At 49.0% G+C, this 19145-nt stretch overlaps 1 protein-coding gene across 3 annotated transcripts in view; it reads right to left on the reverse strand.

The window, feature by feature from the left end:
- RAB34 (RAB34, member RAS oncogene family) overlaps nucleotides 1-19145 on the reverse strand; it is a 189507-nt gene that overhangs the window by 58253 nt on the left and 112109 nt on the right. For all 3 annotated transcript variants that reach the window (XM_085649135.1, XM_085649133.1, XM_085649134.1), the window contains exons 7-10: nucleotides 16387-16438; nucleotides 16175-16256; nucleotides 15022-15112; nucleotides 13383-13490 (exon numbers count right to left, since the gene is read on the reverse strand). In XM_085649135.1, the coding sequence (XP_085505261.1) occupies nucleotides 13383-13490; nucleotides 15022-15112; nucleotides 16175-16256; nucleotides 16387-16438 (333 nt within the window). The remainder of the gene's footprint in view (nucleotides 1-13382; nucleotides 13491-15021; nucleotides 15113-16174; nucleotides 16257-16386; nucleotides 16439-19145) is intronic.

Genomic DNA, 19145 nt, shown 5'->3' on the forward strand with positions numbered 1-19145 from the left:
GGAACTATATGTCGGCGAATGGCTAGTTTGGATAGCTGGAGGGATGACCAATTAATGCGAGAGAGTTTAAAGTACTGGCAGCTTGATGGTTGCCTTTGTATCAGTTGAGCCTCATGGTAGCACCAACTATAGTGAAGGCTGGGGTTCGAGGCATGTGGGCTGCTGAATTCATATCTGTGCATAGATCGCCGCCTAGTGTTGGGTCCGGATGATTGCATATTGTTGTCCTGGAAGAGTCTTCGAAGTATCACGAGATAGGTGGCTCCTCCCCTGGACTACAGTGCGCTTGGGCATCCTCTCCATCCTCAGATTGTTTTTTTCCGCCATTGGGTTCGGATGTGCTTATCTTAGCTCAAGTTAGGAAAACTTTATTTAAGGCCAAAAGCCTTTAGATATCGTCGGTATTGTTTGCGTTCGGTATCAATAAATTATTATACTTGTTCTCGAACTTATTCACCCTTCTCGGACCGAGTTTCGGTCCGAACATCGATCGACGTTCGAAGATGGAATCGAGGACTCCCTTCAAGAGATGTCCTCTATGTCACGCAAAATATCCACACGTTGATGTCCATCCGGTGTGTAACAAATGTTTGTCACCGGATGATGATGAGACCAGGTGTATGGCCTGCGCCCGGTTCCGGTCAAAAAAGACCCTTAGGAATAGACGAGCGGCTAGATTGGAGGCCAAAAAATCGGCGCCTAACCCGGTTAACATATTCAGCACTGAGGATGAAGAAGTCGAGAGCGTCGAAGAGGTAGAATCGGGACCTGCTTCGGAGCATGAATCCCAATATGACGACGATGATGAGGAGATCTTCGAGGACGAAGACGTCGTCGACGAGGTAGGAGACGACGATGAGACCCTTGGGGCCAAGGAAGATAGCTCAGGCGAGGAGCTAGGCCAATCCGTCAATGCGGAGGGAGATAGTCTTGATAAGGCTCAGGTCGAGGGATCGCCTGCGGGCCTTACCCAAGATCGGTCGGATCGTTCTACAGTCCCGCCTGAAGGCCCGGCTTCGAACATTTCAAAAGAGCCAGAATTATCGAAAAAGACTGGAGTCGATTCCGTGAAAGCGAAACCAAAACCTGCACCGGTCAAATCGAAACCGAAAGTGCAACTGGTTCAGGTCGGATCGAAGGCATCGAAACCTTCCAATCCGTCGACACAAAAGAAGGACATCGGAGCCGAACAAACAAAGAAGGACTTCGGTACTGGGAAACCAAAAAAGGACTTCGGCACCGAGAAACTGAAGAAGGCCCTCGGTCCCGAGAAGACGCAGAGGCCTATAGCACCGAAGGTTGGGGCACCAACGACCAAGGTCAAGGTGGTCGATCCGACTACATCAACACCTAAGAGTGCTGAGACTGCCAAAATACCGGATTAAGAAGGCGTCGATCCCAAACTTCGGATCGAAGCCCCGAAGACTGGAAAGAAACCGGAGACCGCGTCGAGGCCTGTCTCCAAAGAGCCTGTCGGTTCAAAAGCACCGTCGGCATTCACGTTGCAACAGGTGTCGGAGTCCCTAAAGCGCATCAGGGAACGGGACACTCTCGGACCAAAAACGGGTCGTGAACCGAACAAGGCCGCCAAGGCTCACTCGGCGCCGGCACCGATCAAGTTTGGATTGCCACCACCGGGGGCACCTAAGATGTTCGAGCTTAGGAAGAGTATCGAACAACCAAGAACAGTGTCCACAGAAAGAACTGATGTCGAAGACTCACAGGACCAGTTTATCGACGTCGACACTGGTAGACTGTTGTTCCGCAAGCGGAGAATTGTTCCAGAAAAGGCTTTGGACTCATACAAAATTCCACTAAAAAGGAAAATGGCGTCAGGTTCGACACCAGTGCTTGTAGAACCTTACCACACATATGATCAGGAACCACCATCCTTTTCTCCCGCACACTCGGAGGCGGATGCAGGAGAGGGCTATACTGAGGATACCACTTATCCTGTGGATAATGACCCCGATGAACAACAGCAAGACCAGGATCAAGCATGGGGAGACCCTAATGACCCAGGAGACCCACAAAATGCTCCTGACACTCATCTTTATAATATAAAACCATCTCCCACTGAAGATACTGCTGCTTTTAATGCCCTCATTGAAAGAGCGGCTGCCAATCACAGAGTGGAACTTCATTCTGACTCTGTGGAGGAGGATTTCTGGTGGACACGTTCTCCACATCAGAAAGAACGGTCAAGACTCTACCAATGTTAAAAGGGGTTATTAAACATGCTAAGGACATCTTTAAGGAGACAACCAGAGCATGGGTATTGAACCCGAGAATAGAGAAAAAATACAAACCAGCCCCAGGAGACCCAATGTACATTAAGGGTCAATTGCCGTTGGACTCCATGGTAGTTTCTAATGCTCGCAAGAGAGCTAACTCGCAAACTACCGGTGATGCTCCTCCTCCAGACAAGGAGTCCAAAGTGCTAGAAACATCAGGAAAAAGGATAGCAGCACAAGCAGCAAACATCTGGCGCATTGCCAACACTCAGGCACTCCTGGCCAGATACGACAGGTCACACTACGATACCCTAGAAACACTGCTAGAACACCTACCAGATGACTACAAAGATGGAGCGGGGCTCCTCATCAGAGAGGGACAACTCATTACAAATGCGTCCATCAAATGCGCACTAGATGCAGCTGACACTGCAGCAAGGGCAATCAACACTAGTGTGATGTTGAGGAGGCACGCATGGCTGAGAATATCAGGTTTCAAACCTGAAATTCAAAATAATATCTTGAATCAACCAGTCAACCCAGACTTTTTATTTGGCCCCGAGGTTGACACTACACTAGAAAAGATTAAAAAGGACACTGAAACTGCGAAATCTATGGGGGCTCTACAGTCGCAGCAGTTTCGGAGTGGCTCCTTTCGTCGCCCCGGGAATAGAGGAGCAGCTAGAGGTCAGGGGTCCCAGCAGCAGTACAATAAAGGAGGTACCCAGAGTACCTATAATAAGAACAATAGGGGTGGATATTGTGGATGCAGCACCAAAGGCAGAGGACGAGGACACAACAACACCAGGTCCTCCGCCAATAACAAACAGTGACGGCTTGTCACTGCCCCCCGACCACATAACACCGGTCGGGGGGAGACTCCAACAGTTCCTGCCAGTCTGGAGATCCATCACCACAGACAGGTGGGTCAGAGAAATTGTCCAGTACGGTTATTGTCTGGAATTAACATCCAATCCACCCAACATACCACCAAGGCACCGTCCTATGTCCGTAGAGCACTTGGCATTATTGCAGCAGGAAGTACTAAGTATGCTGCAGAAAGGAGCAATAGAGCTCGTGCCTGTAGAACAACGAGGGTCAGGGGTGTACTCTCTGTACTTCTTGATCCCAAAAAAGGACGGGTCTCTCAGACCTATACTGGACCTGAGACCTCTCAACCAATACATTCTGTCAGAGCATTTTCATATGCTCACCCTCCAGCAGGTTCTGCCGTTACTCAGTCAGGGAGACTTCCTAGCAACGCTGGATTTGAAGGATGCGTATTTCCACATACCCATACACCATCACAGAGAAAATATTGAATATGCTACTTACCAGTATGCATCTGTTCTTGGCATGTAGGGCTGCTGACATTCATATCTGTGCATAGATCGCCGCCTAGTGTTGGGTCCGGATGTTTGCACGTTGTTGTCCTGGAAGAGTCTTCGAGGTATCCTGGGATAGGTGACTCCTCCCCTGGACTACAGTGCGCATGGGCATCCCCTCCATCCTCAGATTGTTTTTCGCCATTGTGGCAGTGATGGAGTAGATACAGAAAAGTGATGACCATGCTTACAGTAATTCTGAGAGCTGCAGCTGCTACAGGCGCCGGGGAGGAGGGAGGGCGATATGAATGTCAGCAGCCCTACATGCCAAGAACAGATGCATACTGGTAAGTAGCATATTCAGTTCGAGGCATGTGGGCTGCTGAATTCATATCTGTGCATAGAATGTATAGCAGTGCCCTCTATTAGCGGCGGCTACCAGTGCCAGCTGCAGCGGTCTGAAAAAGGGTTTTGAGAACAGCCTGTCCTACAGCTGCCTGCTGTTTTGATTGCACATCTACACAATAGTGTTTGGTAAATGTGTGTGTGGTGGACCAGGTGGCTGCTCTACATATATCATGCAGGGGAATATTTCCTAGAAAAGCCATGGAGGCCCCTAACTTACGTGTTGAGTGGGCTCGTGGGGGAATAGTTAATATGCGTTTTGCCTTTTGATAACAAATTTGAATACACTTAGCTATCCATCTGGCTATCCCTGCTTTGGAGATGGCGTTACCTTTGTGGTGTGGGGCAAAGGCAACGAACAGTTGTTTTGTCTTCCTAAAGGGTTTAGTCCTGTCGATGTAGTACATGAGGGTCCTCCTTACGTCTAGTGTATGGAGTGCTCGTTCCGCGACAGTTTGTGGGTTTTGGAAGAAAACGGGCAGTTCAATAGTTTGATTCATGTGGAACTGCGAGATTACCTTGGGCATGAATTTGGGGTTGGTACGTAGTACGACCCTGTTGGCGTGAACCTGTATAAATGGCTCTTGAACTGTTAGTGCCTGGAGTTCACTAACCCTTCTTAAAGAAGTGATTGCTACCAGGAAAGCTACTTTCCAGGTGAGGAATTGAATCTCGCATGAGTGTAGAGGTTCAAAGGGTGGACCCATCAGGCGTGTGAGGACCAGGTTGAGGTTCCACATTGGAGCCGGTGGGTGGCTTGGTGGAATGACTCGTTTGAGTCCTTCCAAGAATGCTTTGATGGCAGGCACTCTGAATAGTGAGAGGTGCTGCCTGGTTTGCAGATAGGCTGAGATTGCGGTCAAATGGACACGTATAGAGGTGTACGCCAGATTGCATCGGTATAGGTGTAAGAGGTAACAAATGATGTTTTGGATGGATGCGTCCAGCGGGTTAATGTCATTATTACTGCAATAAATGACGAACCTTTTCCATTTGGCTGCATAGCAAGCTCTTGTAGTGGGTCTCCTGGCCTCCTTGATGAAGTCCATACAGTCAGGTGGCAGGTTGAGGTAGCCAAACTCTAGGACTTCAGGAGCCAGATTGCCAGGTTCAGCTGTTGCGGATCTGGGTGCTGAATCTCTCCATGGTTCTGCGTCAAATGCGCGGGTTTGATCCGCAGCCTTTGATGCGGCACCACGGAAAGTTCGAGGAAGGTGGTGCACCATGGCTGGCGTGCCCATGTAGGAGCAACTAGGACGAGTGTCAGGGAGTGTTGTCTGAGTTTGCGAGCCACCAGCGGTATCAACGGCGCTGGGGGAAAAGCGTACGCAAATCTGCCGGACCAGTTCATCCATATCGCATTGCCCTGCGACTGCGGATGTGGGAACCTGGCGGCAAAGCTTTGGCATTTTGCGTTTTCGCTTGTGGCGAAGAGGTCTATCTCTGGATGACCCCACTGCTGGAAGTACGGTTGGAGTACTGATGGGTGTAACTCCCACTCGTGCATCTGGTGGCTGTGTCTGCTGAGCAGATCCGCCATCTGGTTGTCCTTGCCCGGGAGGTGCTCTGCCATGAGGAACATGTTCCTCTGAATGGCCCACTTCCACATGCTCTGAGCCAGATAAGACAACTGTGGAGAGTGTGTTCCTCCCTGCTTCTGTATGTAGTACATGGCAGTCATGTTGTCCGTCCGGATCAACACGACTTTGTTGCACAGATGTACTTTGAATGCCTTCATGGCCAGGAAGATTGCCATCAGTTCCAGAAGGTTGATGTGCATCTTCTTCTGTTGTGTTGTCCATAGTCCCTGCACTGTGTAGTGGAGTACATGAGCTCCCCATCCCTGGAGAGACGCGTCCGCTGTCAGTACTATTTGTGGAACAGGCTCTTGGAACAGTCGGCCCTTGCAAAGGTTTTGAGGATTCCACCAATGCAGAGAGTTGTATGCCCGACCGCTCACCAACACTAGGTCTTTTAACTGTCCTTGAGCCTGATTCCACTGACGTGCTAAGCACTCTTGAAGCGGGCGCATATGTAATCTTGCGTGTGGGACTATGAAAATGCAGGAGGCCATCATGCCTATCAACTGCATGAACACTCGCGCTGGAAGTGAGTGTTGGGGTTTGAACCTGGAGATCAGCATTTGCATGCTGTTGATCCTCACTAAATTTGGCTGAGCTGTGGCTGCCAGAGTGTCTATAGTCGCACCTAGGTACTGTTGTACGTGTGCGGGCTGGAGATGGGATTTTGGGTAATTTAGTGAGAACCCCAGACTGTGAAGGAGGTGAATGGTGCGGGACATGTGGCTGGCACATTGCTGGGCTGACTTCGCTTGAACGAGCCAGTCGTCCAGGTAAGGGTAGACGTGTATGTGCTGCCTCCGTAGATGTGCCGCCACAGTAGCTAGGCACTTTGTAAACACCCTTGGTGCCGTTGTCACGCCGAAGGGAAGGACTCTGAATTGGTAGTGCTGTCCTTGAACAGTGAACCTGAGGTATTTTTTGTGTGATGGGTGAATGGGTATGTGGAAATACGCATCCTTGAGGTCCAGTGTGGCTAGAAAGTCTCCCTGCTTGAGCAGCGGGAGGACTTGCTGGAGAGTGAGCATGTGAAAATGCTCGGAAAGAATGTATCTGTTTAGGGGTCTCAGGTCTAATATAGGTCTGAGTGACCCGTCCTTCTTCGGTATTAAAAAGTACAGGGAGTACACCCCCGTACCTTGCTCGTGGACGGGTACGACCTCTATTGCGCCTTTTAGAAGCATGCTTTGCACCTCCTGCTGTAAGAGCGTTAAGTGCTCTGAGGACATAGGACGGTTTCTTGGAGGAATTGTGGGTGGAGTGGAGGTTAGCTCTAGACAGTAACCGTATTTGACAATATCTTTGACCCACCTGTCCGTGGTGATGGAGTTCCACGTGGACAGGAACCTTTGTAGCCTTCCCCCGACAGGTGTTATGTGGTCGGGAGGAAGGGAGAGGGCGTCACTGCTTGTTCTTGGGGGAGGACCTGGTGTTGCCGTAGCCGCGTCCTCTTCCCTTTGTACTGGAGCCACGATATCCACCCGGGTGTTTTTATCGTAGGTGGTTTGTGTATTGCCCTTGTTGTATGTCTGCTGTGACCCCTGTCCTCTACCTGCTCCTCTATTTCCGGGGCGACGAAAGGAGCTGCTCCGAAAGGACTGAGTCTGGAGAGCCCCCATGGACTTTGCGGTGTCCGTGTCCTTTTTTATTTTCTCAAGGGTGGTGTCAACCTCCGGTCCGAATAAATAGTCGGGGTTGACAGGCTGGTTGAGTATATTATTTTGCACCTCCGGTTTGAATCCGGAGATTCGCAACCAGGCATGTCGTCGCAGCATGACGCTTGTGTTAATGGCCCTGGCAGCCGTGTCTGCGGCATCTAGTGCACACTTGATGGAAGCATTTGTGAGTAGCTGTCCCTCTCTGATAAGAATTTCTGCACCTTCTTTGTACTGGTCAGGGAGATGTTGGAGTAGTTGTTCCAATGTGTCATAGTGCGCTCTATCGTAGCGAGCGAGGAGCGCTTGAGTGTTGGCTATGCGCCATATGTTGGCAGCCTGGGCGGCAACTCGCTTGCCGGAGGTCTCTAGCACCTTGGACTCTTTGTCCGGGGGAGGAGCGTCACCTGTCGTCTGCGAGTGTGCCCTCTTGCGAGCATTCGCCACGACAATGGAGTCTAGTGGTAATTGGCCTCTGATGTAAGTAGGGTCCCCAGGCGCCGATCTGTATTTCTTATCGATCCTGGGGTTTATCACTCGTGCCCTGGTGGGTTCTTTGAAGATGTCCTTGGCTGGTTTGAGGACCCCTTTCAACATGGGCAGAGTTTTTACATGTCTTTCTGAGGATGCAAAGGTGTCCATAAGAAAGTCGTCCTCGATGGTGTCAGAGTGAAGCTGCACTCCATGATTATTTGCGGCACGTTCGATAAGAGCGTTGAACGCTGCAGTGTCCTCTGTGGGAGATGTTTTCGCCCCATAGAGTTGTGGGTCCTGTGCATCTAGAGGTGCACCTGGATCTACAGGGTCGCCCCAAGTTTGATCAGGGTCCTGTTGGTAATCAGGGTCTATGTCTCCGTGGTAGGGGACTTGGTCATCCATGTAATCCCCCAACACATCCGTGTCGGAGTGTGTGGGAGAGTATGATTGTGGATCCTGGTAGGGCGAGTGGTAAGATTCGCTTAGGAGAGGTTCTGAGTCCACAGGCAGCTTCCTTTTTAGCGGGATCCGGAAAGGGTCCAAAGGTGGCTCCGAAGTTATCCTCCGTTCGTGGATAACCATCCTGCCGGTGATGGCGTCGATGACATGTGACGGAGACGCCTTATGAGGTGTAGTTGTGGTGTGGGCGACCCGTGTCCTGAGTTGGAATATTTTTGGGATCGTGGACGGAGGCAGGCCAAAAGTAATGTTGGCTGGCACCGAAGAGGCTGCTGGAGCTTTTATTGGGCCGGAGCCCGACGTGTCCTGGAGGACCGTTTTGGTTTTGCTGCTTTGTGCTGCACCAGGTCGGACTTGGAGCGTCTTTGAGGCTTTCGTGCCGACCAGGTCTGTCGAGGCGGTCGTCGACTTTTTCGGCGCCGGCGGGTCATCGAGTCGAGGGGCGGGAATGGCCGTCGACGTCTTCGATGCATGAGGCTTCGGTGTTGCCGTGGAAGCGATGTGAGACGCAGCCGGCAGTGTGACCTTTGGTGTCGGAGTCGATGGCGTCGACGCCGGGAACCGATCAGGTTTGTTGGCACCGAAGGCCTTTTTCCGTATGCCGACTCCGACGTCGGCCGCTTCAAGTTCGGCACTGAAGTCTGGCTTGGTGCGCTCGGTGCCGACGCGCTTCGCTGGCGTCGAAGGTGTGGAAGGCCTCGATCCGACCAGCGCCACTTTTGGTTTCGGTTTCGATTGAACCAGTGCAGCTTTCGGTTTCGGTTTGGAAGAAGGGAAACCAGCCGGTTTAGGTAATAATGGCTGCCGCTGAACGTCCGAGGCCGGGCCCGAGGGCGGGACCGAAGAACTGCGGGATAGGTCTCGGGTAAGGCCCGAAGGCGATCCCTCGACCGGAGCCATAGAGTGTGGCACTGGGCTCTCTTCAGTCTGAACGGGTAGGCCTTGCTCGTCATTGGAGCTACTCTCTTCGGCCCCTAAGGCCTCATCGTAGTCTCCTACCTCGGTGTCGTCTTCATCTCTGCGAAAGAGTGATTCGTCGACGTCGTTCGATCCGGAGTCATGTTCGGAAACGGGACTGGAGGGTAGGATCTCCAATTCTTCGACATCTTCGGTCTCGGCGTTGAAGATGTCTGCCGGGGCCGGTGCCGCGTGCTGCGCTTCGAGTCTTGCCGCTCGTCGATTCCGTAGAGTCTTCTTGGAACGGAACCGGGCACAGGCCATGCATGTCGATTCGTCGTGATCCGGCGAAAGGCATTTGTTGCACACCGGATGGACGTCGATGTGGGGATATTTCGCATTGCATACCGGACATCTTTTGAACGGTGTCCTCGATTCCATCGTCGATGTCGTCGACGGGCAGGTAAGAAGCGAAAAGTCGGTGCTGAAAGTTGTTAAACTAACAAAGGAGTATCGAAACCGATTGAGAAAAACAGTACCGACGCGAACTAAAGGCCTTTTGGCCTCGATAAAGTTTTTCCTAACTTGAGCTAAGATAGCACATCCGAACCCAATGGCGGAAAAAAACAATCTGAGGATGGAGGGGATGCCCATGCGCACTGTAGTCCAGGGGAGGAGTCACCTATCCCAGGATACCTCGAAGACTCTTCCAGGACAACAACGTGCAAACATCCGGACCCAACACTAGGCGGCGATCTATGCACAGATATGAATTCAGCAGCCCACATGCCTCGAACCTCAGGTTCACTCTTCAGGATCAGCATTATCAGTTCAAAGTACTCCCTTTCGGAGTAACAACGGCGCCCAGAGTCTTTACCAAGTGCCTAGCGACAGTGGCTGCACACTTAAGGAGACAGCACATTCAAGTCTTCCCTTACCTGGACGACTGGCTTGTTCAGGCAAAGTTAGCCCAGCAGTGTGCCAGCCACATATCCCACACCGTCCACCTTCTTCACAGTCTGGGATTCTCACTAAATTATCCAAAGTCACATCTTCAACCCGCCCACGTACGGCAGTACCTGGGCGCGACCATAGACACTCTCGCAGCCAAAGCTCAGCCAAATTTAGTGAGGATCAACAGCATGCAACTGCTGATAAAAATGTTCAGACCTCAACACTCCCTTCCAGCGCGAGTGTTCATGCAGTTGATAGGCATGATGGCCTCCTGCATCTTCATAGTCCCACACGCGAGACTACATATGCGCCTGCTTCAGGAGTGCTTGCCACGTCAATGGAATCAGACTCAAGGACAGTTGAAAGACCTAGTGTTGGTGAGCGGTCGGGCATACAACTCTCTGCATTGGTGGAATCCACAAAACCTTTGCAAGGGCCGACCGTTCCAAGAGCCTGTTCCACAAATAATACTGACGGCGGACGCTTCTCTCCAGGGATGGGGAGCTCATGTACTCAATTACACAGTGCAGGGACTATGGACGACACAGCAACAGAAGATGCACATCAACCTTCTGGAACTGATGGCAATCTTCCTGGCAATGAAGGCATTCAAAGTACACTTGTGCAACAAAGTCGTGTTGATCCTGACGGACAACATGACTGCCATGTACTACATACAGAAGCAGGGAGGAACACACTCTCCACAGTTGTCTCATCTGGCTCAGAGCATGTGGAGGTGGGCCATTCAGAGGAACATATTCCTCATGGCAGAACACCTCCCGGGCAAGGACAACCAAATGGCGGATCTGCTCAGCAGACACAGCCACCAAATGCACGAGTGGGAGCTACATCCATCAGTACTCCAACCGTACTTCCAGCAGTGGGGTCATCCACAGATAGACCTATTCGCCACAAGGGAAAACGTAAAATGCCAAAGCTTTGCCGGCAGGTTCCCGCATCCACAGTCGCAGGGCAATACGATATGGATGAACTGGTCAGGCAGATTTGCGTACGCTTTTCCCCCAGCGCCATTAATACCGCTAGTGGCACGCAAACTAAGGCAACACTCAATGACACTCATCCTGGTTGCTCCAATGTGGGCACGCCAGCCATGGTACACCACGTTACTAGAACTTTCCATGGTGCCGCCTCAAAGACTGCGGCTAACACCCAAACTTTTAACACAGAACCATGGCGAAATTCAGCACCCAGATCCACAACAGCTGAACCTGGCGATCTGGCTCCTGAAGTCTTAGAGTTTGGCTACCTGAACCTGCCTCCAGAATGTATGAATATCATCAAGGAGGCCAGGAGACCCACGACCAGAGCTTGCTATGCGGCTAAATGGAAAAGATTTGTCATTTACTGTAAAAACAATTACATTAATCCGCTGGATGCATCCATTCAGAACATCATCTGTTACCTGTTACACTTATACCGATGCAATCTGGCATACAGCTCCATCCGTATACATCTAACCGCAATAGCAGCCTATCTTCAGAACAGGCAGCACCTCTCTTTATTTAGAGTGCCTGCCATCAAAGCCTTCTTAGAGGGACTCAAAAGAGTGATTCCTCCAACACACCCACCGGCACCGGTGTGGAACCTCAATGTGGTCCTCACCAGATTGATGGGTCCACCTTTTGAACCTCTACATTCATGTGAGATTCAATTCCTCACCTGGAAAGTAGCTTTCTTAGTGGCAATCACTTCGTTGAGAAGAGTTAGTGACCACAGGCACTAACCATTCAAGAGCCATTCATACAGGTTCACGCAAACAGAGTTGTACTACGTACCAACCCCACATTCATGCCTAAAGTGATATCGCAGTTCCACACGAATCAGACTATTGAACTGCCTGTTTTCTTTCCAAATCCAGAAAATGTTGCAGAGAGAATGCTCCATACACTAGATGTAAAGAGGGCCCTCATGTACTATATAGACAGAACAAAGGATTTTAGGAAAACAAAACAAATGTTCGTTACCTTTTCTCCACAACACAAGGGCAACGCCATTTCCAAAGCAGGGATAGCCAGATGGATCGTTAAATGTATTCAAATTTGCTATGAAAAAGCTAAACGCACATTAACGATTCCCCCAAGAGCCCACTCAACACGAAAGTTAGGGGCGTCCATGGCTTTCCTAGGGAACATTCCTTTAGAGGAAATATGTAGAGCAGCCACATGGTCTACTATACATACATTTACTAAACACTACTGTGTAGATGTACATTCAAAACAGCAGGCAGCTGTAGGACAGGCTGTTCTCAAGACCCTTTTTCAGACTGCTGCAGCTGACACGGGCAGCCGCCGCTAATGGAGGGACTGCTATATAATCTATGCACAGATATGAATTCAGCAGCCCACATGCCTCGAACCGAATATGCTACTTACCAGTATGCATCTGTTCTTGGCATGTAGGGCTGCTGACATTCATATCGCCCACCCTCCTCCCCGGCGCCTGTAGCGGCTGCAGCACTCAGAATTACTGTATGGCATGGTCATCACTTACTGTATCTACTCCATCACTGCCACAATGGCGAAAAACAATCTGATGATGGAGAGGATGCCCATGCGCACTGTAGTCCAGGGGAGGAGCCACCTATCTCGTGATACTTCGAAGACTCTTCCAGGACAACATTATGCAATCATCCGGACCCAACACTAGGCGGCGATCTATGCACAGATATGAATGTCAGCAGCCCTACATGCCAAGAACAGATGCATACTGGTAAGTAGCATATTCGCTATGCTCTATTGTGGTCCCATATCTGAGGAATAATCAGAATGAATTTGATGAGTACTAAACTGGTTGTGGGGTTGGGGCATTAAGCAACTGTTTTTCCATCTTACCTAAGATGAGGGTCTTCATTATTCCCACCCTTGGTAACGAAGGCCAGGGTCTATCTCTGCCAACCTCAATGCAATAGCTACGCTGGTTATGAAGCCAAAGGGTTGGGGTTAAGCAAGCCCCAGGATTTCCATCTGTCCTTTCCTGTAGCAGGTTGCTTATCGTCCTGTGTGTCTGCTGGTGGCTCGGCGAAATACTTTCCTAACGATAAGTAATTTAAATGTATCTATTAATATTGAGGTGGATGATTAAAACAGGTTAACCTTCCACTAATACACCGGCAGGAAACACGGAGTTTGGTTTAGTCAGTTTAGGCTAAATGTAAGATTTTTTAGTCTTCATTTAAAGCTCAAGCTATGCCAACCCTGTACATGAATGAGGGTGTGCCGCCCTTTGTCACAGTCTCGTCGTGGTCCAAAGCTGCATCACGCCGCTGCCCTGTGACCAAGAATGCTCCATTCCAACATCGATCCTCTTGACACAAGATCACAGGCGCCAGCAAAAAATTGTCCCCATTTCCTTTTCTCATCAAAGAGCAATACTCACGCACAACATCCCCAATCTTTCTTGAGTTTGTTTTCTCCAGCTCTGCCAACACACTGGACTCAAAAGTCAGCGATGCCACCCGAAAGAAGAAATCCTTCACATTCTCACCTGCAGATCAGAAAAACATGTCTCGTGTTCATCCACAAAAAAGTCTCTGGCTTAAACAAAATATTTTCACAGTTTGTTTCTTGAACTTGATTTCTCCAGAGTCTGGTTCCTTCAGTGCCTACAGATTTGGAGGAAGTTTAAACGTCTCTATTAGGTTTAGTCAAATGTGTTGGTGCATACTGTCTCAAACTTCATACTAGGTCAGTGTATGTGTACAGGTCATTCCAGAGCCCCCAATATTCTGTGACAGAATTGCCATCAACACCAGAACAGCTCCCACCCTACTCCTGTTCAGGAAAACCCCCGAAGATTTTCCTTTTAAAAAACACTTTCTTGACAGTATACAACCTCCCTCAGTTCCCTTCCCCATACTGCGTGCAATTCTCCGACTGCACTCCTTGGCCCTCACCATAGACCCTGTTCCTTTCTTCACAGCTAGGTTTGCACTATATGACTACCTATACGTGCATACTTAAGGTTGCTGGACCTTCACAAGCACATACTAAAAATTATTCATTTATATCACAGAAAACCCACAGACTTTGAAAATGTTGATAATTGGCTGTTATTTACAACCTAAGTTATCCTTGCTTATGTGTAGGTAAGCAACACCTTGAGTGGCAGGAAATAAACAGTGCAAAACTAGTGTCACATGAGATAAGTACTCGAGCCCTGAGATCGTATTATAAAAAGTGCCCTGAAGGCACGCAATGGGCGTTTGCACCCGCTTTGTGCACCCAGGCACTTTGGTATTACAGGAGGAGCAGCAGACACTTGTGCTTCCCCTTCTGTAATACATATAGCGCCAGCGCACATATAGCGCCAGTGCTATAACCAGATGGCTTTCCCTCATTTGCATTTGGGGCCTGGCCCCATGCAAATCAGGGAATCTCTTTGCCTATGCGCCCAAGCTGTATTTTAGACACAGGCACAAAGGTAAAGAAGCTGTTGTGCGCCCCCTGATGCCAGCAATCTTGAGGGCCTCCTAGACATTCCCTTGCAGGAGGGTGCAGTCACTCACTGCACCCACCTGTAAGGGGATCTCTCACCCCTCCTAAAAGTGCAGACCGGTTGCTGCCAGTAAAACAGAGCAGCTGCTTCAAAGCCGCTCCGTATTTCACTTGAATGCGCTGCACTGAGGGCAGCACGAGTTCACTGCTGCCCAGCGGGAAGAACATTTAATCTAATACGGCACACTCTCCTTGTTAGCACCAAGAGTGCCTTTTGAAAGGTGCGCCCTGTACTAACAAGGAACATGCCCCAAGTTGTATAATACAGCCCCTGGTCTGGCACAACATTACTTCCAGCAGGCAATCGCTACCTTCAGTCACTAGTAGAATGACACAGTCATTGAAGGTCTTAACTGTAGGATACACCCTGATGCTGGCCCCAGTATCCTCCTATAGGACAATATTGCACACCACCCCTGCAGAACACACTGTACCTCCTAGACAAAAAAGAATTAAATAGAGGAAGAAAATACACTACACGCAGCACCTGCTGTGCTCTTTAGAAATCTAAGGTGACATACCTGTGAGAGAGGAGACAGTCCAGTATTCTGCCTGCATTTCTTTGGCTATCTTGAGAGCATCCTTCTCAATGAGGGAGTACTGTGAGAGAGACTGACAAAAAGTAAACAAATCACTACATCTGACATAAGTCAACTCTCGCTGTTTTCCAAGAACCCCACATGTTTCTGGGTTAGTTTAAAATGAGGTCAAGTGAATCTAGAATAATTTCATGCTGCAAAATCAACAAGTTTACCCAGGTGCTCAAAAACCTGTGTGCATTGTGCAAATTTCAGAAGAACTGAATGACCTTGGAATGCACCGTGCAGAGGGTAGCTGGTGTATACCCTTCACCATCCCCCTGTCAACTTAAAGTACTGTACTATTTACTTTTTAATATTCTAGATTATTGGATCGAACAGTGGTTGTCTTGTCACATGCTTTCCACTATAAGTGGGCCGTTCCTTGGAAGAGGACGTGTGATGAGAAGCTTGGGAGGAGTCCAACTCTGTCATTGCACGTCCAGCCCAGAGCAGTAAACGCTGAGATTGTCAGACAGTTGTAGTTGAGAACCCCATTACACGATTGTTATCAGTCTGCGATGTAGTGAGTAAATGCATGCACTAAATGATACAACTTGGGCAGCGGGGTGTTTCGGTTATGGTTGTGCTGGATTACAGTATGCACGGGTAGCATCAAGAGACGTATGCGGGCTGGGTCTCCAGGAGAGGCAGGCCATCATTAAACCAGTTCAGTATGCCAATGGGACGGACGTGCAGGGGCTACTAAAACTTGACGGGAAAGGTGTATTGTAGCTGGCGGCGATCTATGGCAAGGAATTCTAGAGCTCCTACCATGAGTTAACACATCACGAGTAGCTTCGCCTCTGCATCTTTAGTTTTTACTCTATTTCTAAATATTTTGCAAGGAACATTGTAAAAGGCTTACGCATGAACCTCTCTCAGAAGTGTCTGCATAGCAGCAGAGCTCCAGGCGTGGCTGCACTGAGGTCCACTATGTCCCGACCCCATCACCACAGATGAAATGCCCAAAGGCTGTATTCAGTGGCAGCAGCACCAAATTGTGCTATATGTGCCCAGCCCACCTGTAGAGTGAAAGAGGACCAGGAGGCGGGGGCAACCCCAGATGTTTTTTTTTTCTTTCTGCCACACTTACACTGAGGTCCTTCTTCGTGCCAACTAGGAAGAGCAGGACAGAGGAAGGGTCATTCTCCTTTAGGGCATCTTGAAGCCACTGCCTGGAAGAAAAAAAACCTACATGAAGAAAGGGGAAATTGTGGAAAAGCTTCTGTGCTCTGCAAAAATTAGGGGCATTGAGTTTATTCTCCTGCATCGCACGCAGGCAGGACCTCTCTCCCTTCTCTTTACCTGGTGTGATCCAGAGAAGCGACATCATTAACGTCAAACACGATAACTATGGCTGTAAGAGAAAACAGAGAAATGTCAGCATGAAATGTGGGAGCTGCCTCCGCTTTGTCAGTGGCATTTACAGGAAAACGTGTAAATTCCACTATTGAGGAAGATAATTAATACAGCGGGAGAAAAGAGGTGTGGGAAGGAGAATAATGACTTATGGTCCCAGAACATGTGCAGCACTAGCAGCAGTGCAAGCTCCAATCACATACAGAGCCCATGCAGCAGTGCAAGCTTCCCTCATACACACAGCCGATACAGCTTTAATAGATGCAGTGTAACCCTCCCTCACACCAAGGAGACATACAGCACTGACAGCTGCAGTTTAAGCTTCCCTCACACACAGAAGATGTATAGTGCTGGCATCTGCAGTGTAAGTTTCCCTCACACACAAGATGTACAGTACTTGCAGATGCAGTGTAAGCTTCCCTAACACACACACACACAAACAATTTACAGCGCTGGCAGCTATAATGTAAGCATCCCTCACATACGCAAGATGTACAGCACTGCAGTGTAAGCTTCCCTCACACACACAAGCTGTCCAGTGCTGGCAGCTGCATTGTAAGATTTCCTCACACACACAAGATGTACAGCACTGGCAGCTGCAGTGTAAGCTTCCCTCACACAGAAAATGCACAGCACTGGCAGCGGCAATGTAGCCCTCACACACAAGATGTACAGCAAAGCAGCTGCAGTCTAAGCTTCCCACACACAAAGAAGATGTACAGCGCTGGCAGCCACAGTATATGCTTCCTTGACACACACACAACATACAGCACTGGCAGCTGCAGTACAAGCATCCCTCACACACAATATATACAGCACTGGCAGCTGCAGTGTAAGCATCCCTCATACACAGATGTACAGCACTGCAGTGTAAGCTTCCCTCACACACAAACGTCGTAAAGCACTGACAGTTACAGTATAAGCTTCCCTCAGACTGAATGCAGTAATAGGTTCAAGAATGCAAATCTGGCAGTCTAACATCTTTTGAAAAGCACCATGCACACTTATAAAAGCCACAAAAACATTTCAGACTTTTCAAATGCTGCTATTAGCTTCAGCTCTGGGCAGAAGGCTAATCTGCTGGGTAACATGGGGCTGTTCTACCAATATTTTGCAACTTCTATGATACCCGAATTAGCAAACCATGTCCTAGAATAAGTGAGCAGTGTGGAAAACTCATAAGGGTCGTAATTTAAGGTGAAAGTCTGTGAAGGTAGGCTGGAGACAGATTTTCATACACAAAGGCTCCCAAATCATTACAAATGCCTAATTATTAGGCCCTATTACTTTAATAGCTGGTACAATCCATTCCTCCTTTGAGATCGATAAGCCAGTCAAAATAGTACGGAATTAAACTCAGGTTCTCGGTTGCCCCCAAAAGTGAGAGCGCATTGTTTGCGACCCCGAGGATCATTTTTGAGTAAAGGTGGCTAAGTGCCATGCGTCCAGGCTAAACTTCAAATTCAGTAGCTTGGCGTATTGCGGTTAAACAAGAGTCCGATAATCTTTAAAATATGGGGTGCTTTTAAAAATCATGTCTATACCAGACCTTGCTTATGAGTTTTATCAACCCTCCTGTCTTTGACTTTTTTCTAGTACTCTTTTACGGGGATATTAGAAGTACTGAGCAGAACAGAAGCTAGGCTGTCCCAATAGTGAGACAATCACAATTTGTCGAGAGTCGTTTATATAGTAAGATCAGGTCAGATTCCCAACTCTCTCAATAAGAAGGACCCACAGAGAGTACATTTAATCGGTCTTAGAGCATTTTTCGACATAATATGATCCCAAAATAATGCTCTGAGCCGTGCAATGGAGTCAAGGTTATTGAAACCTTTTTCTATTAAGGTGAACGTAGGGCGCTCAAAGGCAGCTTCAAAGTTTCAAGAAACCAGTGTTTTGCAGCGTGAATCTTTTCTGGATTCACTATGCTGTGCATTATTCCGCCATCTAGTGGTTGGGTCCGGAATGGTAGTATTTCTTCTCTTTTTTTTTGGTTGTTTTTTTTGTTGTTGTTGGTGGGCATCGACGTAGTACCATTTGGTGCCCTTCTGTATCGTCGACGGGCTTCCTCCGGAAGCTCCCACCTTTGGTAGTTGTCTTCAGATTCTTTTTTCCCACCATTGGGTCTGGATCAATATGGTGAAGTTCCCAAGATTGGAGAGAAGAATCGTTGAAAATCAGAGAGAAGTATTGAAGAAATCGGTAGAACAGGGTCTTCCACTTTCAACTTTAAATCGAAGACCACCGAAATTCGACGAAGGGAAGAAATCGAGAATGCGCATGCAGGGAGCTCCCTGGGCGCGGTAATGGACATGACGCCGTTCAAGTTCTGTAAGAACTGCCACCACAAATACACTCAAAAGTAACAGCATCCAGTCTGTAACCTGTGCCTGCTGCTGGGTCATCAAAGCGACGACTGTAACGTCTGTTCCGTCTTCACCCCGAAGACATTGAGAGTAAGAGAAATGCAGCGACGAGCCAATTAGAACATGCAAGGCCAAGGACCTCCGCCATCGCTGCGGGAGCTGGGCCTCTCCAATGAGGATGAAAAAAACGTTGTCGAAGGACCAGAAGGCGACGAGGAAAGAGAAGTCTTGGTCGTAGAAGTAGAGAAGAAGACTTCGAAGGAGGTAGGAGTCGCCGACCTCGAAAAAACTAGAAAAAGGGATGCTTCGTGTCAAAGCTTTCGGCGACCGTTGATG

Source organism: Triturus cristatus, chromosome 3_2 (genome assembly GCF_964204655.1).
Source record: "Triturus cristatus chromosome 3_2, aTriCri1.1, whole genome shotgun sequence".
NCBI classification, from domain to species: Eukaryota; Metazoa; Chordata; class Amphibia; order Caudata; family Salamandridae; genus Triturus; species Triturus cristatus.